The 27,120-nt window shown below is 34.7% G+C and overlaps 1 protein-coding gene across 6 annotated transcripts in view; it reads left to right on the top strand.

Moving 5' to 3' along the window:
- The window catches only part of CFAP97 (cilia and flagella associated protein 97), a 40,246-nt gene extending 13,610 nt beyond the window's left edge, over positions 1–26,636 (top strand). For 5 of the 6 annotated variants that reach the window (XM_074228857.1, XM_074228860.1, XM_074228858.1 and 2 more), the window contains 4 exons: positions 7,259–8,271; positions 16,862–17,127; positions 22,995–23,145; positions 23,722–26,635. In XM_074228857.1, coding sequence (XP_074084958.1) covers positions 7,259–8,271; positions 16,862–17,127; positions 22,995–23,145; positions 23,722–23,849 — 1,558 coding nt within the window. In that variant the 3' untranslated portion in view covers positions 23,850–26,635. Of the gene's footprint in view, positions 1–7,258; positions 8,272–16,861; positions 17,128–22,994; positions 23,146–23,721 lie in introns of all 6 variants that reach the window. The other variant, XM_074228861.1, reaches the window with a different exon arrangement.
- The last annotated feature ends 484 nt before the right edge of the window (positions 26,637–27,120 follow it).

Raw genomic sequence — 27,120 nt, forward strand, 5'->3', positions numbered from 1 at the left:
AGTGAGGTTAAATGACTTGCACAAGGTCACACAGCTTAGTAAGGATTAAATGCTGAGGCTGAATTTGAATTCAGGTCTTCCTGACTCCATATCAGCTGCATCACCTAGCCCCCCCCCACATGATTTCTTGCAGAACAATGTAGTATTGCATTACATTCTTATACCATAATTTGTTTAGCCATTTTCCAACTGTTGGGCATCCCCTCAATTTCTAATTCTTTGTCTCTACAAAAAGCTGGAAGTGGAACACTATGGACATGGAAATTTCCATATGCTGTCAGATTCCTCATTTGTATATTTATTAATATTGTTGAACTACTTTCCCCCCTCCCCCTTTTTAACATTATATGAGGTAGTTTGCTGGATGGGAAGAAGAATGTATTTGAAAATGAAGATAATGTGAAAATAAACTGATATTTTCATTCAACTTAAATACCTTTCCTAGCTTTGTGTCATCTACAGATTTGCTCTTGAGTTCTATCACTAGACTTGGCCAAAGTTGCATAATATTTAAGATCCAAGATGGAATTGGATGAGATAATCTCTAAGGCCCCTTTCCAACTCAAATTCTGTGTCAAGCTTTTAAGTATTTTAAAAATATACCTATACAATAATTAATAATGATATTGTTTATAACATTGAAGTTAATATTGCCATAATATGTATTCCAACAGCATTACTTTCAGAATTTAATTTTGAAATTGAAAGAAGTTCTTTTTTTATCAGTAAGCTTTTTTGTCCTTTTCAACCAAAAAACCCCCTAATAACTAGTTTTGGGTTTTTTTTATTTAATAAGAGCTGATATTAAACCATGAGATCCTCTGCTAATTCAGAATATGGAAGAAGGCATGGAAAGTAGAAAGAGCACTGATTTAAAGTTAGAATACCTGGGTTTAAATCACAGGTCCCTACTTATTTCTTGCATGTGACCTTAATTGACTTATTAACCTCTTTCAGCCTAATTTTCTTCATCATTAAAAATGAGGCTTTTAGTTGGGCTAAAAACCATAGATTCTTTAACTTTTTGTATCATGGACCCCTTTGGCAGTCCGGTGAAGTCTGTAGAGCTCTTCTTGGAATAATGTTTTTAAGACTATAAAACACATAGGATTACACAGGCATATAAATTTTTTTGTTCTTCTTGTTTGCAGTTCCTTTTTTAAAGAAAGATTTTATTTATTTTGAGTTTTATGATTCCCCCCCCTTCTTGCTTCCCACCCTCCACAGAAGGCATTCTGTTAGTCTTTACATTGATTCCATGTTATACATTGATCTCAGTTGAATGTGATGACAGAGAAATCTTTTCCTTAAGGAGGAAGAAAAATAAAGTATGAGACAGTAAAATTACATAATAAGATACCAGGGTTTTTCCCCCTAATTTGAAGGTAATAGTCTTTGGTCTTTGTTCAAAGTTCATAATTCTTTCTTTCTCTGGGTACAGATGGTATTCTCCATTGCAGATAGGCCAGAATTGTCCCTAGTTGTTGCACTGATGGAATGAGCAAGTCCATCAAGGTTGATCATCACCCCCCATGTTGCTGTTAGGGTGTACAGTGTTTTTCTAGTTCTGCTCATTCATTCATCATCAGTTCATGCAAATCCTTCCAGGCTTCCCCGGATTCCTATCCCTCCTGGTTTCTAATAGAACAATAATGTTCCGTGACATGCATATACCACAGTTTGTTAAGCCATTCTCCAATTGAAGAATATTCACTTAATTTCCAATTTTTTGCCACCATAAACAAAATATTTTTGGATAAGTGATGTTTTTACCCTTTTTTTATGATCTCTTCAGGCTATAGATCCATTAGTGGTATTGCTTGATCAAAGGGTATGCACATTTTTGTTGCCCTTTTGGGCATAATCCCAAATTGCTCTCCAGAAAGGTTGGATGAGTTCCCAGCTCCACCAACAATGTTTTAGGGTCCCAGATTTCCCGCATCCCTTCCAACACTGATCACCTTTTCTGATCATATTGGCCAGTCTGAGAGGTGTGAGGTGGTATCTCAGAGATGCTTTAATTTGCATTTCTCTAATAAGTAATCATTTGGAGCAATTTTTCATATGGCCATGGATTACTTTGATTTCCTCAGCTGTAAATTGTCTTTGCATATCCTTGTTATATAGTTATATTGAAATAGTTATAATTTTTTTAAAACAAGATTATGGACCCCAAGTTAAACTTTCTCTCCTAAAAATTTTGACGCCTCACTTTAAATCTATGCTCTGTGTAGTTTTTGAAAAATGAAACTCATATCTCAGAGAAACATATTTATCACCAAATAGGAAATAGCTCTCTGTTCTTATATGACTTAATATTATGACATTCTGATATCTGAGATTTTTTTAAATATATTTTAATTTATTAAAATATAAATTTCAATCATTTCTAGGAAGGTTTGGGGATGGTAGAGAAGGGGTGGGGAGGGTATCCTGAAACTAAATAAACTTCCAGATGCATTGAAATCACAGTCTGAATTTTTTAGGGAGAATACTATTCAGTGAAGTAAAAGATGGTAGCATGCTGATTTAAATTCTGTATTGGGGGAAGAGAATAGAAACTTTAGGTAAGCAAATTCTGTCAGCATGTCCCTGAAATGGACACATTAAACTTCCTAGCTTTGACCTCCATTACCCTTCTCAACAGAAATACTAGTCTTAGCAGTATAACCTCATTTATATCCAATTCAGGTAGCTCTGGTCACAAACTGATTTGTGGAATTAGCTGGGGACCTGTGACATAAAACATTAGTGCACTTGCATAATCTTTTTACAATAATGATTGGTCATCTTAGTTTTGGATGTCATGGGACAAATCTAATATGGTAAGCAGAGAAAATTTTTTGGTCCCACAGCATAATATTTTGATTTCTAGCAAAATGATATCTTTTTTCCTGTGTAAAACCTACTTTCTCCTTGTCTACAATGTACTGGAAATGTGATGTGACTAACAACTCCTCTCTGAACCATAAATAATATAAATATGACATAAAAGCAAAGATACAACTCTAAATCCTCAGAAAGTAATAGATTTTCCTGGTCCTATAAAATGAATAAATGAAGTTATACTGAAGTGATTATGTAGGAATTCTGTAGGCATGATAATGGCATAAATAATAAATGTGTAAAAATTACGTTATCATACATTGTCTTGACAACCAATATATTAGCTATAATATAAATAAAAACTCCATGACATCATCCCTTCCACATGTTGGTAAATGATCTTCATTAGTTGCTTTGACCACAAAGAATGAAAGCTTTGGGGTTAATAAAACTCCAAATTTTGGTAGACTGAGCATCAGGAGTCAGACAAAAAGCAGCTTTGGTAATGAGATGTGTATTTGCCTTGTGAGTTAGTCAAACTAATCACCTGCTATAGAATCTACCAAAGCTTGTTCTTTACCATCAAAGTCTTAAAGATCCTTGATGAGACATGGGAGTAGGATTTCAGTGGAAGAAGTATAATTAAAAAATAAGTGTTTAATTGTTATTTTTCTTGTTACCTAAGATTTTAGAAAAGCTTTGGTGTTTTGAATTGACTCAAGTTTTTTTCTAAGACTATCCAGAGAAATTTGATCTGGTACTCTTTTTCTTTATAAATTTCCCTGCAGCAAATAAAGGTCTTTTAAATTATTTCATTAATTCATTCAATATCATTGTTTTTAAAAAGTAATTTACAGATGCGGAGATCAAAGAAACCTATAGTCATATGAAAAATTGCTCTGAATCTTTACTTATTAGAGAAATGCAAATTAAAGGTTCTCTGAGGTACTATCTCACACCTCTCAGACTGGCCATTATGACTAGAAAGGATAATGATCATTGTTGGAAGGGTTGTAGGAAATCTAGGACACTTACTACATTGTTGGTGGAGCTGTGAATTCATCCAGCCTTTCTGGAGAGCAATTTGGAACTATGCCCCAAGGGCAACAAAAATGTGCATACTCTTTGATCCAGCAATACCACTACTGGGTCTATACCCTGAAGAGATGATAAAAAAGGATAAAAACATCACTTGCACAAAAATATTCATAGCAGTCCTGTTTGTGGTGGCAAATAATTGGAAATCAAGTAAATGTCCTTCAATTGTGGAATGGCTTAACAAACTGTGGTATATGGCTATCATTTCTATTAGAAAACAGGAGGGATGGGAATTCAGGGAAGCCTGGAGGGATTCGAATGAACTGATATTGAGATGAGCAGAACCAGAAAAACACTGTACACCCTAACACTAACATGGGGTTGATGATCAACCTTGATGGACTTGCTCATTCCATCAGTGCAACAATCAGGGACAATTTGGGTCTGTCTGCAATGGAGAACACCATCTGTATCCAGAGAAAGAACTGTGGAGTTTGAACAAAGACCAAGGACTATTACCTTAAATTTAGAAAAAAAAAACTGATAATCTTATTGTCTGATCTTGCTATCTCTTATACTTTGTTTCTTCCTTAAGGGTATGATTTCTCTCATCACATTCAATTTGGTTCAATGTATACCATGGAAACAATGTAAAGACTGGCAAATTGCCTTCTGTGGGAGGGTAGTAAGATCGGGGGAAAATTGTAAAACTCAAAATAAATAAAATCTTTTTTTAAAAAGCAGTTTATCTAAATTAATTTTAAAGAATGACCTCTATTAAGAAAATTTTGTGCAGTTTTTAATAATGTAAACTTTTCATTACAGGTTTGCCTGAAATTAAGCTATTTTTTATTGTTGCTTTATTATTAATTTTAAACTCCATTCCTCTTTATAATTTCATTCCTGACATTCTCTTCATCTTCCTTATTCTCTGCTATTGTTTTTAGAATTTGGGGGATATTTCACTTAATTTTTAATTAACACCTGTTCAACAATTTGAAGCCAACAGCACAATTTAAAGGCTTCTGCAGCAGTTGTCTGCAGATCTGAGAGGTTGAGATTAGGGATTAGATTTGCCCCAGGGTCTTACACAGCATGGGTGTGTGTGTGTGTGTCTGTCTGTCTGTGTCTGTCTGTGTCTGTGTGTTCACAACCTGTCATTAATGTAATTTAGTTTTGAATTTTAAAAAATTCTTTAGATAGAATTGCTTAATTTCTGTTATCCCATTACTGTTCACAGGGGCAAAACAGCCTTAAACTAGGCGTTATTTTCCCTTTTGGAATGAGGCTTATCCTTTTTTGTACCACTGCCTTATCACGTTTCAGAATAACATGGTAAAAAGTTTTTCACATATTTTGGTACAGTGTAAAGATCACTGAATGCTAAAATACCTTTTCTTAGTCCACTTCTGAAAAAAAGAAGATATTTATAGAAAAGATACAGGACACTATTAATTTCTGTATTGTGTGGGATAAAACTAGCATAGATTTTCTTTGCCCTAGCTTTTATTATGCTGTAGTTGTCATCTTTCTACACTAGATGGTGCCTGGTGGGAGAAATTGCTCCTCCAAACTTTTAATAAGGTAAATTACTTATAAGAAAATTCTCCCTTACCTTTTTGAGTTAAGAATCTTTTCTTTATGAGAAATGTCCTATTTGCTCATGATATATGAAATTATGAGTTGGAGGGCAACAATGCTTTTATTTTTAAAACATTTGCTCCTTGTATTTATTTATAATCCCATTTCTCCCTTCTCCCTAAAAAGTTTGTAACCATCTTAAAAATTTTGGGAGGTGTAGTCTTTACCTTGATACATCAGGGTTATATGCTTGTAGACTAATTGTATAATTGCATTTTCTCCCTTCTGGGACCCTTGATTAATTTGTTTCCGTTTTTTCCTTTTTTTTTTTTTTAAGATTTTTGGCAAGGCAAATGGGGTTAAGTGGCTTGCCTCAAGCCACAAGGCTAAATAATTATTATTAAGTGTCTGAGATCGGATTTGAACCCAGGTACTCCTGACTCCAGGGCTGGTGCTTTATCCACTGCGCCACCTACCCACCCCCATTTTTCCTTTCATCAGATGCCTAATGTGACACAGACACAGGGGTAGGAGATGCAGTTAGAAAGGATTACAAACAATCTCTATCCTCTAATCCAGACCCTTACATTCTGTTGAGAAGGAAAGCACTATGTAAAAAACTAATTAAATGCAAAATATATAAGAAGCAAATAGTAATTTTGGGGAGGAAGAGAAATAGAACAATTGGGGTATCAGGAAAACCTTAAGGCAGGAGGGGGTGGTATTAGAGTTGGCCCTTGAACTGAACTAGGCAAGAGGTAGGGAGAGAGGAAGTGGGAAATTATGTTTTATATGGGTTGCATATAAATAGAAAAATCTATATACACCATCCACATGATTTTGTGACCTGGTACAGTCTTTGTATACTTTCTATAACTTTCTATACAAGTTGTATTTATTGGATCCTCACAAACAGTCCCAGGAGAGAGGTGCTGTTATAGTTGAAAAAACGGAGGCAGATTCAGTGCTTGCCCAAGGTCTCATAGCTAGTTTGAGTGAGTTAAGTGTCTAAGGGTCTAAGATGTGGTTTGCTTTCAGGTTTTCCTGACTCCAATCCCAACATTCTGCATCCTGATTCCCAGAACAGCTGACCATTATTAGCTGAAAAATCATTTCTGACATTGCAAGGAGGCTAGAAGGGGCAGCTAGGTGGCACAGTGGATAAAAAAGCACCAGCTTTGGAGCCAGGAGTACCTGGGTTCAAATCCGGTCTCAGACACTTAATAGTTACCTAGCTGTGTGGTCTTGGGCAAGCCACTTAACCCCATTTGCCTTGCAAAAAAACCCTAAAAAACAAAAAAGCAAGGAGGCTAGAATGTTTGGAGAAGTAATCTGAAATAAGTCCAAAAAACTAAGTTTGAAGCTATTGTGAAATTAACTGGCAATCAGATTCCTCATGCCAAAAAAAAGTGCTTGCAATTGTTGTCCTTTGTCTGAAAGTTGTAATATCTTCCTAGGTTTGCTAATAGGAAATGGCTTGGATATTGTCAGCAATATGCCCAGTATTGTCACTTGTCATGTTAAATACATCACAGATCATAGATTTAGGATTCCTACTTCAAATTTATATACATTAATTATTTGAAGACTAGTAGACTTTGTCACCTTAGCCAACTTTTAAAAGAATTTACCAGCTTATCAGTGCATATATTAACATATTAGGGAGAAATAGAAAATTACTTAGGAGAGTGTACCTATTTAAGCATAGTATTTACAGTATAGAAACTTACCTGATATGATGGCATTATGAAGCTACTGTATATGAAGATTACTTTGTCCTAACAGTAACATTTTCTACTTTCTACTTTCTCAGGGATATTTTTGCTGGTATGGATCAGTATGTAGATATATCAGATGGTGAAGTAGACCATTCTTTCTTTGATAGTGATTTTGATGGAGAAGAAAAGAAATGTGGAAGCAGTATTTCACCAGTTGATAGGCAATTTGACAGACATGGAAAAAAAGAAACAGATGTAGAAAATTTAGATTCTAAATTGGGAGTACTTATTGAGAAGAAAAATGAAAGGAAAGAGAAAACGCCATCAGAAGATCCCTTAGAAAACTGTGCTGGGAAATCTTCATCCTCAACAAGTTCAGGATCAAAGAATATATGGAATACCTCAACTGGAAAAACGCACCTAACCATTCCAACTAGAATTCCTAAAATAGTAAGAGAAGGAGAAGATGATTACTATACAGATGGAGAAGAGAGCAGTGATGATGGGAAAAGACCCAAATCAGCTAAACCATCTCATAATTTTAAAAAGAGCACAAGTAAAAAATATAACAAAATCAGTTATTCTTCATCTTCCTCCTCTTCATCTTCTACAAGTACAGATACAGATTGTTCAGCTACAGAATCTGATATTTGTCTCTCTGATTCACCTCAGTCATCTTCAAAGAAAAGTGCACCTGGTTTAGCTTTGCAGTCACCAAAACAAAAATGCAAATCAGAAAAGTCAACAGAAACACCATCCATAAGTTCTAAACCAAAATTTAGAGAATTAACAGAGGAATCTGAAGATACTGTGACTGATGTAACTCCTTTATCAACTCCAGACATCAGCCCCATTCAGTCTTTTGAGCTGACTGCATCAAATGATCAGAAAACAAAAGTAAAAAGGCAAGAAAATGTGAGCCAAAAAGTATATGGAAATTTTGAAGACTCAAAGTATAATTCAAAATATCTGAAATCAGCCAGAGTAGGGAAAGAAAAAAATGGACCCAGTCTGTCCTCTAAATCACTCTCATTAGAATCCAACCTGGACAACAGATATAAACAAAAAGCCTTACATGATACACTGGATCTGAATCAGCTTTTAAAAGGTAATTTTCCTTTTAAAATAAAAGATTTAGAGTAATAAAATTTAATTTTGTTTTAAATTAAAATTTAATTAAATGTTTGCACTTAAATTCTCTTGGGACCCTTGATTAATTTGTTTCCACATGTTTATTCTATATCATTTATTTTTCCCCTCTCAGCTTTATCGTGGAAAAAATGAATTTTGAATTATGATATTTCCAAAACTCAGATTTACACGTATTTTTGACTGTTTTGGCTTCATGCACTACAAATGAGAAGAAGTGATCTTTTGCCCATTACAATTTTTAGTTAAAATTGACCGTTAATGATATAGGTAAACAAAATATAGACTCCTAAAGTTTTGAACTGGATGAGACCTCAAAAATAATGTTTCAAATTCTTCATTTTACCACTGTCAGAAACTAAAACTCAGGTCTTGGAAACTTGCCCAAAGTCACAGGATTAGTGAAGGACAGAATGAGGATCTACACTTTTTTGTCTAGAATTACTGCCCTTTCTACTCTTATCTTTTCTTTGGGGTGGGTGCTTTAGCAGTGAGGCAAAGTGACTTATCCAAAGTCACACAACTATTAAGTATCAAACACCCAAGGCTAAATTTGAATTCAAGTTCTCCTAACTCCAGGAATGGCCCCAACTAGCTGACCTTTCATTATAACTTACCACCACAAAAAAATGGCAAGTGTTATCTTGGGACAGTATCAGAACACACTTTTAGCTAAAGAGTAAACTATTTAACATGAATTAAAAAGTGTAAGTAAAACTTTTAAGTTGATTTCGATCATGTGTATGTTTAAGTTAAAGGCCCTAACAGTTTTCTTTAAAGGTTTCTAAATGGCCAATTTTTGATTGGGGGAAAGTTTTTTTTCCCAATTAAAATATTTTATTGGAAGTTCTATTTATCACAAAAGGTAGTTTTAAAAAAATCAAAAAGATAAGACACAAAGTACCAAAATTGAGAGTTTATGAAGCCAGTTTAGGAAGGATAGAAGAAAGTTTATTCAATCTGCCATCTTAATTCAAATAAAAGTTCTTGGAAGTTGAAGGAATTCTCTTTAGAAATCAAAACTTTTCGACAGATATATCATGATAAACAGGCTCCATAAAAGAAAAAAGATCATGTTATTTGTGTATGTAAACTATATGGAAATTTGTTCCTCAAATTTAAATATAAATTAGCCCTCATCCAAGTTTATCTCCCTTGGTCAGAGTAAGAATGCTCATATCCACATTAATAAAAATTTGGCAATCTCTTTTTTTAATATATCAATCTATATAGTTATTATAGATTAGAAAAATCTTAGTCTGCCATTTAAAACTTAAGTAGTAAAATTTTTAAAAACTTAATATTTGATTGGTTTTGATTACTTCAGTTACTAGATTATTTAAGTACTAAGCAAATCTTTCATTTATGAAAAATGGAGATAAAATCTTAGCACAAGTGAAAGAAGTCAGTTAAAAATGCAGTAACATATCAGATCCAGTTCAGATATTAGTTACAGAGAACTGTGATATCTGTCTTCTCATGTGATTATAATATAATTAGCATTTATACAGTACTTAAAAGTGCTCCATTCCTTGTGCAAGCCTGATTTCAGAGAAGTACTTAAATAGTTTCCTGGTCCTTGAAACTAGATAAAGACCACAAATTGACAGGGGGAATCTGTATAATTGGACTATTAAAGGCAGTTGATCATGATTTAATTATAAATGTAAATATGTTGCATTTTATGTATTTGATATATTAATAATCAATTCATTTTAATAGAATTTTGGAGCTAGAATTAGGGACCTTAGTTTTTAGTTTTACCCATTTTTACAAATGAAGACATAACCCTAAAGAAGGAAACTGCATTGTCTAAAGTCACACAGGCACCAAATTATTTTGAATATAGTTCTAGTCTGCCCCTTCTCCCCTCCATCTGTCTTGTGCTACATGTTGTCAAGGTTATTTTTCATTGTATCCCTTTATTTGTCTTTTTCACATAGATCTCGTTTTAAAGGTCCTATCAATTAAGTTCTTTAGTAACAGAGCCAGGAGTAGAGCCTATATCCTTTGACTACTAGTCTGTTATTCCCAGAGACTATAATTTACTTCCTCCAGTCTTTAGCTCCCTGAAGTTTAATATTATAAGAAGGGCTAAAAATTGAAAGCAAGCAATTTTAGACCCAAGACCCATATAATAGTTGTAACTACCACATTTCATCAGAGATAACACTTTTGGAATCCCTGTTTTGTTACCTCTGCTCTACCACCTGTACATCAAGCTGAACCCTTTGTTAGGTTATTTTTAGAATATCTGTGGCTTTATGCCCCATAATGATAACTCAAAATTCTTATCATGAGACCTGTTCCTCAAACTCTACCATGGAAGGCCAATGCAATAGTCTTAAGTGGGTGATGAGAAACTTAAATTACAAGTAGAAATGAGATTGAAGAGGAAGGTTTATAGATGAGATATTACAGAGCTAGATGTGACAGACCTTAATAAATTATTAGTTATGAAAGTTGAAGGAGAAGGGAAAGTCAAAGAAAACTTGAAGGTTGAGAATGTACAAGACTAGGTGAGCAGAAGTTTAGGAGGAAAGGCAGTAAAGTTTGATTATGGCAAATGCACACCTCTTCCCAGATTTATCTTGTTCTTCTACTTACATTACCTCTGTACAAGAAACCTTATCTGTAGATACTGTGCCCAAAGTTATATAAATTTTGATCTCTCAGGAAAGATATCTTGGGGTTTATGGGCTAGATTTCTTTTGTAAGGAACCTGCCTTATACTCAAATCACGTGACTCTTATTGATTGACTAGCAATAGGTCCCAGCCCATGCCCCTTTTGGTCATTGTTGGACTCTGTTGATTGAGAATGAGAGTAAATGGCATTTTGTTTTGGTCAAGAAACCCTGATGGTCTTCCCCTGCCAGATTGATTTTGGGGGGGAGGGGAGAGGGATTAGATAAAAGAGGTCATCCTTTGCCTCATATTTTACTTATCCTTAATCACTGAATGGGTATAACTTCAGACCTTAGTTTAAAAAGATCCTAATCCTGGGTCCTCACAATGGACCCAGATGGCTCTGGAGGAGAAAGTGAACCTGGTAACTTTGCATAGCCCTCCTCACTCAAATTCACTTTCAAGTCATTACTTCACCTTTTGGATGTTATGGTAGAAAAATGGCACCACCTTACCTCTAACCAAACTGGTTTGTCTTTTCCTATGCCATTCTCTAACCCTAAAGTATACTCTATTTTCTTTCTCTGGTGATAAAATTCTTGCCCATATTTTTGTTTCTTTTTCTGAAATTAAATAATAGTTTTTCTGTTTGTTTTAGTATATGATGAATTTAGCAAGTGATACTCAAAACTGTCCTGCTTGTTTTATAATTCTTTATAACCTGTTATAATGTGCATGTTTAAAATATTTTGGTGATCCTTACTTTCCTTCCCTCTCTTCCTCTTAACCTTGACTTTGGAAAAAAAGAAAAGCAGAATCTTTGTAAGAGCTATGCATTATATTATTATTATTGTTACTGTATAGTTTTCCTGAGTCTGCTCACTTGACTGCATCCTTTTATTAAATCTTTGTGTTTTCTCCAAAAGTAGTCATTTATTTGGGCACAATAATATTCATTATTCATCTGCCATCATTTAGCAGTTACCCAATTAATAGGTATCCTCTTAGTTTGCATTTTTTACTAGGATAAATATAACTGCTATAAATATTTTTGTACGTATGGATCCTTTTTTTCTTTTTAATCTCCTCGGACTCTAGCTGTAGTAGAGGTATCACTGTTTCAAAAGCCATGCCCAGTTGACTGACTTGGGGCACAATTAAAAACTGGTTTACAGAAGGGCTGGAGACTGATTCACAACTCTGCTAAAAATGTAATGCTGTGCTTGTGTTCCTGCAACCCCTCCGACATTTGTTATTTTCTTTTTTTTTTTTTTTTAATTTTCATCTCTAGTGATGTGGAGCATTTTTTCATGCTCCATAGCTTTGACTGCTCATAAGGGCAGCTAGCTAGCACAGTGGATTGAGCACTGCCCTTGGAGTCAGGAGGACTTGAGTTCAAATTCAGGTGAAGACAATAAATAATTACCAAAAAACCCCAACCCAATTCATAGCTTGTTTTTCATTATGCTTTTCTTGATTTCCCTTCAACCTTTTAGTGATGATGTTTCCTTTCTTAGACCGTATGTGTTACTTTGTTTGCATTCCCTTTGTGTATCATATCCTAGTTAGATTTTTTTTTGCAAGGAAATGGGGTTAAGTGACTTGCCCAAGATTTCACAGCTAGGCAATTATTAAGTGTCTGAGGCCAGATTTGAACTCAGAACCTCCCCACTCCAGGACCGGTGCTCTATCTACTGTATCACCTAGCTACCCTCCTAGTTAGATTTTTGAAGCTGCATACCATGTTTTACTTAAAATCTTCTTTCTTTCATTTTTCTGAGTAGTTCTTTCCATGTAGATCAGGACTGGGGAGTTTTTTTCCTGCCAAGGACCATTTGGATATTTATAACATCATTCATGAGCCATATAAAATTATCAACTTGCTATATATTTGGTCAAACAATTCACCCCTAAAAAATTCCTAGATTTATTGAATTTCAAGTTCTGTCTGTGGTTGCTTTGATAGTGCCAGACCAAAGGATTTTGAGGGCCTTATGGCCTGCTGACCCAGTTATTCCAAGCCGCTGAAATAGACACTTCATGCATAGTTGAATGTTCTAAATTAGTATCCAGCTTCACTAAACTTCAGGTGAAATAATTTTATTTCAAAAATTTGCAGTTCAGACCACACCCTTTCCTCCCAAGCATTCCACTTTCTCTTAGAAAGGGATGCTAAGCACTGCCATGCAATATGTGATTTTCATGAGTTTAGACAGAAAAACTTTAAGTCCCTAAATCCAACATTGTGATAAGCTTCTATAAACTTATGTAATATTCTAACAACAGTTGACCCTGACTTTAAATCTTTCCATCTAGTTTGTATGTTATGTGATAAGGATTAAATAAAATACTGTATATCAATGTTTTGAAAAATATAAGGGATGATATAAGTATATTTATCAACTGGCAAGAAAAGTCAAGTTAGAAAGCATTTATTAAGCACTCACTGTGATTTTTACTAATCCTGGGTAGAAATAAAGATACTTTCTGTCCTTGAGGAGCTTTCATAATGGGAGACAGACAGCACTTGAAAGAACGGGGAAGGGAGAGGGAATGGAAAGGAAGATACCCTGAGAGTCAGGAGAGGGTCCCAGAGAGGAATGAAGATGACCTGACATACCTGAATTCTTTCTTAAAATGATGGTTCTGAAAAGAAGCAGCCAATCAGAAGATGGGGCCACACAGGTGTGAGAATTCTAAGGGGGGAGTGATAGTTGTTTGCTGACATGCTGTGACATGCAGGTGAATTGGATATAAGGGAGGGAAGGCTGCGCAAATTCACCAAACTTACTTTCCCTTCTGGAACCATCTGGGTCCATTGGCCAAATGTGAATCAAGACAACTGGGGTTGGCCCTGAATGCAATAGAGACCTTGACCTTTGTAAGATAGGGTCTTTAATAGTTCTCAGTTTGACTGAAGCAGTGCCCATTCAGTGATTAAGACTAGGTAAGAATTCAGAGACAAGCTTGGGTAATGTATCTTTCTTAGAAATGAGACAACTCTTGTGAATTGAAAAGATCATAATATTTAGAAGTGATGTAGGTTCATGTTCCAGCACTATATCATATTCACTATATTTGATTGCACTCACTTGTTTTGTGAAATGATGAAGAGTATTTGAAATGCCTCTAATTATACTATGTTGTTGTAAAGATCAAATAAAATTTTGTAAAGTGAACTGTAAATCTTAAAATGCACAGTTATATGATAAGCATCTTTGGAACTCCCCTTTTTTTGTACCTTCTCCTTTGACAGTCTCATTCATGACCGCAAGTTCAAGTATAAGCCTTATATGAATGAGCTTTCCCAAATCTTTAACTTTCACCATTTCTGTGCTGTAGCTTGGAGTCTCCAGTACCTACAGGTCATTTCTACTAACTTATTCCATTGATATTTCAAGTCCAGCACATCCAAATCCAAATTTATTTTTCTCTTTTAAACTTACATCTTCTGATATCACTTTTTTCTCCATGATTTGACCCAATCTCCTGTTTGAAATCTTGCTATTCTCGTTGAGATTTTCTTTTCCTTCATCTCTAATAGCAAATCTAATACTAAAATTCTGCCTTTTCTTTTTCTGCATATGTTTTACTTTCTATTTCTTTTACCTGTTACCTCCCCCTTTTTTCTATTGCTGCCTCACCACATTATTCCTCTGAATATTTGTTTGAGTATTCTCCTAACATCATAGTCTTTTTTGTTCTACTCTCAAATGTATTCAAGGGACGGCTAGGTGGCACAGTGGATAGAGCACTGGCCTTGGAGTCAGGACTACCTGAGTTCAAATCTGTCCTCAGACACTTAATAATTACCTAGCCGTATGGCCTTGGGCAAGCCACTTAACCCCATTGCCTTGCAAAAACTAAAAAAACAAAACATATTCAACATGAAATTTCCAAATTAATTTTCACACATAGATAACTAATCATATCCTTCTTTCTCTCAAAAACTTCATTTATTCACTATTGGCTGCCAAGTTAAAATGTTTAAGTCTTTGGGCTAGCATTCCAGTCTGCTTTTCTAACTTGTCTCATGTTGGTCTCTTCCACTAATCAACCCTTTTAGTCCAGGGGCTCTTAACTTTTTTTGCAATCTGGTGAAACCTATATACCTCTTCTCAGAATGTTTTCAAATATTTGAAAGAAATACTCAATATCAGTTAAAGGTTAGCCAAAATAAAAATGTATTTTTTTTTTCTGTTCAAGTTCATGGACTTTATATCAGGGAAATAAAAAATAATCCCTACTTGCACTATACTGTCACCTGTATACACCTCTTTAAGGCTTGAATATTCTCCCTCCCCTTCTTGGCCTTTTGGATTCTTACTTGTTCTTTCTAATCCTGTTCTCATAGTACTTTTTTGGGAAGCCTTCCCACTATTTCCTTTCCTCCCTCCCCAAATCAGTAATTACTTTTACTCTTTTGGACCTCACAAAGCATCACTTTGACCTGTCTTTTTATGGGATCATAAGCACTTAACATACTGTTCTACAATCTGTCTTATCAAATTTACTGTCAGCTATTATTAGTCAGACTTCTTAAAATATTATATGTTAAGATTCTTCTAAAATTCAGAACTTAGTTCTATGAAGAATTTAATATTTAAAGTATTTCATATGTTGTTTTTAACCAACTATTTTTGTATCTTTTTCACGAATAATAACTTGTCAAGAAAATTGTAATTAGGAAATGTCCTAACAGCTAAGTATATCAATTGTAATTTTAAAATTAGGGGGTGGCTAGGTGCCGAAGTGGATAGAGCACCAGCCCTGTAGTCAGAAGTACCTGAGTTCAAATCCAGTCTTAGACACTTAATAATTACCTAGCTGTGTGGCCTTGGGCAAGCTACTTAACCCCATTTGCCTTGCAAAAATCCTAAAAAAAAAAAACACCAAAAAGAAATTTTAAAATTAGGACAAAACATTTTTTCCCTACCTGATAGCTTTATCTTTAATCAGCAGTGAAAGGTTGCTGAAAGATTTGGTTTTTTAAAGACAAATGTGTATTTTGTCATATGCTTATGTTTTGGAAGTTTACATATTGGTAGTGCTTGGGTAGTGAAATATTAAGTTTCATGATAGCTTCAGAATAACCCAGAGGGGTTTTTTTTTTGGCCTTGATATTGAAACCTTTGATGCCTGTAGCAGTTCTTAAAAATTCTTTGATCTTTCAAAATATGTCTTATACCTTGCACTTTAAAGTTTAAGAGCTATTCTAGCATATTTTCAAAGTTTTCTTATGATCCCTGGATTACTTTTTCTCTTTCATGACTACTATATATGGAGAAGTAAGATCTTTTCTGTATACCAAGTTCCTAAATTAAATATTTAATACTTATGCAGAACAGGTAGTATTTTTAAAACTGCTAGTGGGAACAAACAGGGAATTTCTGTTCTTTGGGAGCTAGTATTTGAACATCCAGTACTTTAAATGTAGAATCACCTGAAGCAGGGGGGAAAAAAAAAACATTTTTTCATTTCTCTTAAGTTGCTTATCTGCCTGTTATTTCATATAAGTAGAACCTGGAATAAAACTAATGAAGAGTTAATTCTTGTTTTTGAAGGTCTATTAAATAAGCATCTATTGAAAATTATATTTTAAAAAGTATTAAAACTAGATTGTGAGCTCTTGTTCTTTATTAAAGTGTGTTTATAAATTGTGTCTGCCTAGTTTAAATGATTCAGATGTATAATTCTCTTATCAGTAAATAGTTCATCAAAGGAAATAACAGTTAAGGGAAAAAATAAAATGTTAAGAAAGAACAGTTAATATCTTTCAATATCAAGAGCAAAGAATCGTCTAATATATATATATATATATATATATATTCAGGTTTTATGAAACTTCAGTGATGCCATATTTTTAACCTGAAAATTTTTTATTCATTTCTTTTTTTTAATTTTTTTTATTCATTTCTTAAAGCTTTCCTCCAGTTAGATAAAAAAGAACAAAAATTTAGTGTTGATAGACCTTCTCCAGCACCTAAGAAAAACTACTCTTTTACAAAGGAGGAGGTAAGACAGATTGATCGAGAAAATCAAAGGTTGTTAAAAGAACTATCCAAACAGGCTGAAAAACCAAGAGCTAAGAGTACCATTCCTAGGAAACCTGTTGTTCCACCGCCAAAGTTGTACCACAGTGCTCTCAACAGACAGAAGGAACAGCAAAGGATTGAGAGAGAGAATTTGGTAAGTCACCCCAGACCTTTGAGGTACTAAAAAGAAATTGCATTTATATTTTTACTCAATAAATAATTCAAAAGAATAAAAGATAGTAAAAGGATGATAAAGGAAAGTAAATTGTATACCTTTTTTTCTTTGTTATCTGAAAACAAGAATCATCATTAATAGACAATTTTATTCATTGGACAACATTGTAAGTCACTGAACTCAAAGACAAGTCATTGAAGTATTAGACTTTCCCCTTAGGTAGGTGAGGTTAACTGAGACACAGAGGAATGGATCAGTCCCAAGTCTTTGAGCACCTTGTCCAGAACCTTTTATGATCACTCCTCAGCCTCAGGTTATGATAGCAGGTTGTAGAACATGTGTTTTTTTTGACTGGGACCTACCAGTGGATTTTTTTTTGTGGTGGTGCATGGACTCTTTCTTTAATGGATTTGTTGTATTCATTCAAAGGAACTTACTAGTTAGATTAAGCTTGACATAACCATCTAAAACCAAGTCTTCCCTTGAAATTAAAAGCATATTAGCATAGAGCTTTTAGGAGCTGTCAGAATTCCTGGTAGCTTTAAGGAGGAATATATGTGACTCTACTGGCATGCAATATATTATTTCATTGCATATGATAATCCAGTGTCTTAGAGAGGGTTACAGCATTGCATGGGGTATGAAGGGGAAGGTTATAACCCACCTAGTCAGTTGAGATGATTTTGTCTTAAAAATCTGGGTTATCCTTTAAAGTCTTATTAAAATGCCATGCCTAGGGAATAGACTGAGTAAAGGATATGGAAGTGGGAGAGCATTGGATTTGGAGTTAAAAAAAAGACGGATTCAAATCCTGACTTTGCCACTTGGGTCTTTTAACCTTAGCAAGTCACTTAAATTTGCTGGTATTCAGTTTCCTCCTCTTTAAAAATGAAAAGATTATTCAAGATATATCTGTGGTCTTTTTCAGATCTAAATCATGGGGTTCATCAGTTAATTGGATTTGTTTGAGATACATAAGAGGGCATGTTGTCTGAAAGCACAGAATTCTTTTCGATCACATTAGCTGTAGTAAGCACTAGATAGGAATTTTCTTACAATCTTAGTCATGGAAGGGCTCTTAATAATTTTTTCCAATAACCTCCCTTTCATTGCAGGAATCCTCTCTACAGATAGCTTTGACAGGTGATTACCTGTCTTTTATTGACAGGTGATGGTTTTGCTATAGAATAGAAAAGTATGGAATCAAGGGTTGGGCAACAAACTCACAGAGCTATGGACCAAAGAAAGTAATGCCTGATTTCTCCAGGCCTGTATTAAACCAGTCAGGTTAATAAACTGGACCTCTCTTTGCTATCCTGACCCTGGGAATTACCTGCTAGACTTCCAGCATTCTCCAGAACTTTCATCTAGATAGGATTGGCCTTTCTCTTTTCACAACATAGCCTGCCCTTAATCCCCTCATTTGTGCCTGCCCTTTTAAAATTTGGCTTCCTTAATGATTTTTCTGTAGTCCTATAGAGTCCCAGACCATAGAATTCTCCCCATCCCTTCTCTGAACTTGTAAACTGCAGGCAGTTTGAGGGCTTCTATCCAGATTATCCCTCCTTATCCATCTTGAGCCCTGGAGTGTTAAAACTCTTAATTTAGAGTCAAAAGGTCCGAGTTGGAGTCCCTGTTCCTGCTACTTTTTAGTTGTATGTCCCTGAGGAAGTCACTGCTTTGGTCAGTTGAAGGAAGTATTAGAATTAGTGACTTTAAAGGTACATTCCAGCCTTTTTAAAAATGATGTTACTATTTTATTTTCCCCCACTTAAATGTAAAAACAATTATTTTAAAATTTTGAGTTCCAAATTCCCTTCCTCTCGTTGAGAAATCAAGACAATTTGATATTGGTTATATATGTATAGAGATGCAAAACAAATTTCCATATTAATCATGTTGTAAAAGAAAAGCCCCCCCCCAAAAAAAAATTAAGGAAAGTAAAAATAATACATTTTAATCTGTATTCAGACTCCTATCAGTTCTTTCTTTGGAGCTGGATAGCATTTTTCATCATAAGTTGACTTGGATCACTGTATTGCTGGGAGTAGCTATTGATTTAGCAATCTTTCCATGGAAATTATTTTTTTTTGTTTTTTATTTTTTATTTTTTTAGATTTTTCAAGGCAGTGGAGTTAAGTGGCTTGCCCAAGGCCACACGGCTAGGTAATTATTAAGTGTCTGAGGTCGGATTTGAACCCAGGTACTCCTGACCCCAAGGCTGGTGTTCTATTCATTGTGCCACCTAGCCGCCCCCCCCATGGAAATTATAATTAATGGTACCTTATGTATGAAGCAGAGGCATTCAAAACAATTTCATAGATGTTCTTTTTTAAAAAATGAGTGTTTTAAGCTCTCCATTCGCTTATTGACCTTCTGCTGTGCCTATAGAGCAGTGTGCCCAGGGTCGAACTCAAGGCAGAAATGATAAAGGGAGACACCCAGTATCTTTTCAGATCCTCCAGGGAGTTTATTTATGTTGAATCCTGGAAGACTTTATTGTGGACCTTTTCTTTGCCTCTGATTCTTTATCTTGTATAGTCTTTCCTTTTCCCCTAGAAGGATGAGAACATTTTGAGACTAGGGGTTGGGTGGGAACCCAGAGCAAAGAAAGGCAGTTATCCTAGGGAGCTCCCTCCTTTCCTAGTCTAGACATGGAAAAAAGCCCATGAAAGCCTTGACTTTGGGAAGTTGCAGCCAGAGCTTCAGAGCTTGCTTTTGTGCTTCCCAGGTAGTTAGATCCAGGGAGTTTATAAATGCACTTTGCACCAAGTGCAGCTCTGCAAGACTGATAAAGGAAGCAAGAGTTCTCTTTCTATTAGAGGACTTTACTGCCCAAATAGAGTTGATTGGAGTGTTTCACTGATACAGTGCAAGAACAACCAATGAAGTGTCTTTAAAGTTAAAGCATGAAACTAATTTAGAGTATTTAAAATGTCAACCCTTGCTGTGGGCCAGGCACTTTACCAGTGGAGCTAGAAAACCAAGGAAGAGCAGATAGTGACTGACCAGGAGGGGGGGCTCTTGTTCTCAATCATTTCTCTCACATTTGTAATGTAACTACATTAAACACTGAAAGAAAATTCAAAGATTGAAATTAACTTCTTTCACTTTCTCACACACATCTCCATACATGTGTGTGTAACATAAAAGAAAAATCCTGATTCATAAAAAAATAACAAGTTCACTTCAATTATTCTAACTTTCTACTTTCTCTAACTAGAAATCAGTGTTTCAGAGATGATTGCTAGTTTTTTTTTCAGTTTACCCATGACCTTGAGCAAGTCCCTGGGAATGAAGTAAAGTTGCAGCTTCTAAAAGAGATATTGTCTGGATGGAATAATAATGTCCAGATTTCCATGAAAAAAGTTAGCTTTGAGAATGGAGATAAGAAGGGAAGAATAAATATAAAAATTAAAAGGTTCTTATTTAATTTATTTCTCCCCCCCAGAGGAGTCCTCTATCTTTTTATTAGCTTCTTCATTTGAACTTAAAGTACTGTGTACTATTCAGTATAGTTTTTTCACTCCCCATTCTTCTACAGGAAGAGTGAATGGTTCCCTCAAAGTAGCCCTAGTTCTCTGGCTCATCCTACATCACTTTAGGAACAGTTTAAACTTATCAGACAGTTCTTTAAAAGTTCTGCTCATCAGCATTGAATCTTGATATTTAGTCAGAAGAAGAGACAAATTCAAAAGGATAAATTGCCTTTCTGCATAGGAGTGCCTAGACAAAAGGAAAACATTTAGATAGATTTGTTCAGTAAAATAGGACTCTGATTTGAGTGAGAAGTGAAAGTTTTCCTAAAACCAAGCAGAATTTTTTTCCTAATCAGTCAGCTGGTATTTATTGAAGGCCATCTCTGTAATTAGTATTCTGCTAGGCACTGAAAGCATACAAAAGGAAGAAGATGGTTGAGCCTTTCAAAGAGCTGGGCAAAAGAGATTTACTAACACAGTTGAGAACTAGAAAAGTGCTGCATGATAGTGATTTCCCATTTTGATGTGTTGTGAACTCAGATTCTTAGAAATTATGATGTTTTAAAACCAATTTAATCTGCCTTAGAATTTAAAATATAGTCACTAGGTACACTTTACCAGAGCTATTTCTGGCTCTAGCATGTACTTTGACTTTTGCTGGGCTTGCCCTTTCCATCTGACAGACACTTGGGGTAGGAACATGTGATTTGGAAAGCTGAGCCAAATTATTTCTTTAACTGTGTCCATGTTCTGACAATGACAGTGACAGTTGTACTTCTTGGTTTTAGAAATTGTTTAAAATTTTATTTGAAACAATAGTTGACATTTGTGTGGTTTCTGGTGACCTTGAGTCATAAGGGTAATATAGGGATTATTCTCATTAAAGGAAAATTCTGCTTCCTTTTGTTTTGCCCTATTGTAAAAGCATATCTAGAGAATGATAGTGATAAAAGTACCAAACTCAGAAAGATAGACTGTTATCTATAATAAACATTATTAAAACGTTTACAATTAAGCAGGTGATTGTGCAGAAGCTGATCTTAGCAAAAAAAAAGGCCTCAAAAACAAAACAACATAAATTTTTTTGCTTTCAAAACCTTGAAAACCAAATACTTGGTATAGGATAATTTAAAATGAGGAAATAAGAGGGCATTAGATTTGTTTCCCCAAAAGACTAAAGATACCTATGAAAAGTATTGCAGCGTAAAAATATGCAAGTAAGGATACTTGTGTCTATTTTCTTTTTTGCCCCTGGTTACCAAGTTTCAACATTCACTTCCAAAATCTTGAGTTCCATATTCTCTCCTTTCCTCCCACTCCACTCTCATTGAAAAAGCAAGTTACTTGGTTTAGGTTAAAAATGTGTAGTCCACCTGTGACTATTTAAAGATAGTTAAAGAAACTTGGGAGTACCAAACCTGGATGGATTTTTTTTTCTTTCTGTTTAGTTGCAGTAAAAATAAGGCAAGAAATTAAAAAACAAGATAGTGTGTCATATTAAATATGTTATGTGACTGATTGCTACAGTGTGCTTTTAGAAAGATTTGTACTATTTTGTGTCTAGGTTTATCATTTATTGTTAAGTATAGTATTTGTTAATATGTTAATAAAATGATATTCTTTTGTAGGGAGATCAAACACTTCACAACTTTACTAAAAACATACTCTCATGCTGCTTCATCAGAGTGGAGGAAGTGACTTGGTTCTCAAAAACTTTAACAATAGATACCAAGCACTGACTAGTCCTTGCCATGCTAAAAAGGCTCTGACCCAAGGGCCTTGTGTTGGATTGCAAAAACTAGCTAAATTGGATAAATGTGACACTGAGATTAGTTTCTTGGACACAGCAAACTCAGACCATTTGTCTAGTCAGAAAAAGGCTGGATTATAGTTTGCACTGGTAGAGGGAACATGAATCATCAAAAATTTAGCTCTTTGAACATCATTTTCATTTGCAGAGATCAAGGCTGAGAGGGGCAGTGACTATTCTTTACAACTTAGGTGTTTGGAGAAACAGAGACATTTAAGTGTTAAGCCCAAGGTCACAAAGATAGTATATCAGAGGTAAAACCCAGGTGTTCCTGGATCTGAAACACTGTTTTTCACTATACCACTAGACTTTCTTATCAGTATCTGAACATATAGCTGACAGATTGACTTCTAAGTTAATAGGATTTAAATTTTAGATTTGTCTGAAATTTTGACATAAATATACTTCAAAACTGTTAAAACGTTGGAATTGTTTTCAAATGATCTACAGTCTTTTTCCATATACTTAAATAACAAATATTAATTCAGAGTTCTAGATGAGGGCTTTCTAATTCTTCTTTTTAACTTAGACATTTAAATTGATTTTCCTTAATGAAGGCTTTATTGAAAAGACTTGAAGCTGTGAAGCCAACAGTTGGTATGAAACGCAGTGAACAACTAATGGACTACCATCGCCATATGGGCTACCTGAATGCTTCCCCAGTCTCCAGACGAGTGAGGTCTACTCTTAGTCAGATTACTCCACTAAGTAAGTAAATTGTCTATTGTTTTTTCCTTGTTTATGCCTTTGAAACTAATCTTTTTTGCATTTAAGTGGTTTTCTTTAATATAAGTGCAGAGACATTTTGAAATGCTATATAGTATATTTTTCTTTGGCATACCTGACATTTAATTCACGTAAGTTCAGACTGAACATTCCATTTAACAGAGCACTTTGTAATGCCAAGATCTATTTGTTACATGGAAGCCATCAGGTGAGATAGTTGGAAATGCCATATCTAGATAGAAAACAAATCCCAACTGTTTTACTTCCTTGTGCTTATTAATATAAGAAGAGCCTTCATTGTCTTGTAGGACTCAAAGTCAAAGATTCTCCTTAACCTGAGTTATTACTAACGTTTTGTAATCTCATCTGGGTTTTCTCTTCTTCAAAGGGAAATTGGATTTCTTTGAGCACATTGCTCATGTATAGTATCCACTATGTCACCCAGCTGCCCCCCCAAAAAATGTTTTAAGGTGAAAGATAGAAATTGAAAAGACTCAGATGTCTGTACCAGATTTTAAATGATTGGCTAATTTCCCATGCTTGTTTGTGTGTTTTCAGGAGGAGCTTCCAGATCATCTAGTGCTACTAGTGCACTCAGCCGGAAGAGCGAGAGATCACTTTCTGATGCATCCAGTGGCCCTCTGTTGAGACCTAAACCCCCTAATGTTCGTACTGCTTGGTTATAAAAGAAAAAACAAAAAACTTATTTTATTTTGAACATTGTTATTCAGATTTCTATTGAAATCTTTTAGATTCCTGTAATTCTCTGTGCAAAAGTCTGTAATCCTATTTTAAGTGATTAAAGTATACAGCATTGTGTTTTAATTTATTGTAACTTGATGCAATATTTACATTTCAAAGGACAGTTCCTTGTCAAATCAGTGTTTCCTATGTGGATGTATTTATTTAAGATGTGTGTATATACGTGTGTATGGTAGTAGTATACACATGTAAATTTTCTCACCATATTAGCAAAACTTGTCATGCTGACAGAATGGTGGTATTGAAATACTTTGGATCCAGGATTTTTAGCTATTTAGTTTTCATTTTTCTCCAGTAAACTTTGAACCATGAGCTTAGCTCCTAAATTTATTTTATTTTTCTGTGTGCTTCAGTACTGATATGAGTGTGATATGTGGCTTGAATTTATAATTGCAGCATCTTCTAGGTGATGGTTTTCATTAAGAAATATACTGAAATTTTCTTTCTTTTTTTTCTCAGATGGAGCTGTTAAGTTTGTAGGATAGAATGATAGAAGCTTACAGCGAGTCCATCCTAATAATCACCTTGATTCTTTATTAGGTACCCAGAGTTAGATCTTGAAACTTTGATCTATTCCCCTTTCCTCTGACAAACATCAGAGTGCAGATTTTAAACTCTTCCACATTTTTGCAACTTTTCTATTCGAGTAGAAATATTTCTAATGAGTGAATAAAAAGAAAGTTTGGAAGTCAATTCTGCTGCTTTGAGGCACTTTTTAAAGGTCAAATTGGCAACATTAGTCATGTAACAAGCAGTGAAGCAGGTATTTTTTGATTCAGAATAAAATGGCACTGATATTATGAAAGGCTAAGGAGCAGATCTTGAGGATCAGACCTGTCTATTTTAGAAGACAACATTATTTGTATGTTATGTTCTATTTATTATTAACTGAATTAAGGAAGAACCTGGTGTGGGACTCTACATTTTATAATCACCTTTGATGTTGCTGCTAGTACTTTATAGAGCTCAAAAGAATTGTGCTTATAAAACCTAAATCCTGGATAGTCAACACTTGTTCAAAAATGTTAGTACTTTTTTTGCCATGCCCTGGAATTGTAATTTTTGCCAAGCTTTTGTTTAATAGTTCAAGTCTTCTTAACATTGGTATTAGAAAGTGGGTTTTAATATAGATATAGGTAATAAAAGTAGATTATAAATAGAAGCATTTTTCTGTACTTACTTAATTCTGTTTCTCTACTTACCTTCTCAGCCTCCCTGCAGAATGTTTGGGAGGGTTCTATTTTAAATGCCAAATCTTTTTGAGAGAGTTGTGATCCACAAAAATAAGGAGGGGTTAATTTTTATTCTCCAGTTTTAGCTCTTGCTATGTTTTGAAACGTACTACATATGGTCAACAAGAGAAGTTAATTTCTTCAGCACTCTAGGCAGTAAGACAAAACTATGTTATGTTTAAACATTGATTCTAAATTTCCTGACTTGTGTATCGATTCATGTCCTTAGCATCTATTAACAGTTTGTTTAGCTTTTGTGGGGAGGTAAGAGGTTGGGGGGGCGGGGTTCACAGTTTAAACAGTGATGGGAAGACAAACTGGCTCTGAGACTATCCTGCTGCTTTCATCTGGGATGTAAAATTCATTAGATGCTGCTACTATAATTATTTAATGTGCTGCTCTGGTGATCAAACTATTTTGCCATTAATACTTTGCTTATAAAATGAGATACAGCTGTATTTAATACCAAGATCACATTTTAAATTTGACTTTTAATGTTTATATACACCAACTTTATTCGGGGGGGGGGGATAACTGAATTTTTACAGTGTGTTGGACATTCAAGTGATGAAAATTGTCAGTTTTTTATGTTGTTTTTGTAAGCTGTAAGGGGAAGAGAAATTAATATAAAGTCTATTATGTTCATAACTACATTAGTCTCCAAGAGCATTTTGTATCCATCTATTAAATATTTGTGCTATCTTTCAGGTCTTTGAAATGCCCCTGAAAACATGTCTGAAGAGTGCATAAATTTAGCTTGAATAATAAAGCTTCACAGTCATCTTAGGTACCAACTTTTAACAACTCTAGATTTCACTGGTGAGAAAGATGAAGGGAGCAGAGATCAACAGAGAATTGGACTTGGGAGGGATTGAACCTGAAGGCAAACAACAAAAGAGAAACTGGGAACTTTACTAGTACTGCTCATTCTTGTTTTATCTCCATATGGCTACTGGATTGCTATGGTCACTCATTTGTGCCATAAAAATAGCCTAAGAGTTGAGGAAGACTAGGGATGTATCCCAAGTATAAAAGTAAGGGTACTTTGAAGGGGATTTAAGGTAGAACTTTAACAAAAGGATAAGTAGATTGCCTAGTGTTAACAATGAAGGATGACCATTATATGTAGAATTGCTTTACATTTCATTTCAAGATTCTGACATCCTAGGAAGAAACTGCTATGAGGAATCTTAATTTCAATTCCTAGAGTTACCTGAAAGGCAAATTTAAAGAGATCACATAGTCCATTCCCTAGTTTTATGAATAAAGAAATGAAGGTTCAAGTTACATGGCTTATTCCTTAGGTATGTAGAACTATTAGTCTAGACACTCATTCAGAATTGACTTAATCTTTTTCCAATTCTAATCTGATTATTGGTCTCTAGAAGCAAAATGCTTCCACCCTAAATTCTGAGCCAATGAGAACTATTTCTTTAGGGCAGAAAAGACCCATGGACATACATGAAGTGTATAATGGATAATTTTCATTTACATGAATTTATTAGCATGGGACTGTCAACAGAAACTGGGAATTTTCTTAGCTCTCAGATGTTTATAGATACTTTTAAATATTTAGAAAATATTGGAAATCATGATTCTTTGCTTTAGATCTTAGCTATCATAAAATGTATTGCCCCCATTTGAAACATTAGGAAAATGATATGTTAAGATGAAGAGTAAATTCAAATGAAGTTTTTCCTTTTGAAAAAAAGTGAAAGCAAGGTGAAGCAAAAACAGCCTTATAGGAATGACAGTAGTGAATAAAACAATAGTCTTGGACAATATATTAAATTAGGACAAGAGGCAGCTAGCAAGCGCAGTGAATAGAGCACTGGCCCTAGAGTCAGGAGGCCCTGAGTTCAAATTTGACTTCATACAGTATTGTCAGAAATATTAGTATTAAACTAATGATTGAGCCCAGTGAGTACCTTATAATGAAGAGGAAGACTATTGTGTGATAGCT

This window comes from Macrotis lagotis, chromosome 3 (genome assembly GCF_037893015.1).
Source record: "Macrotis lagotis isolate mMagLag1 chromosome 3, bilby.v1.9.chrom.fasta, whole genome shotgun sequence".
In the NCBI taxonomy this organism is placed as follows: domain Eukaryota; kingdom Metazoa; phylum Chordata; class Mammalia; order Peramelemorphia; family Peramelidae; genus Macrotis; species Macrotis lagotis.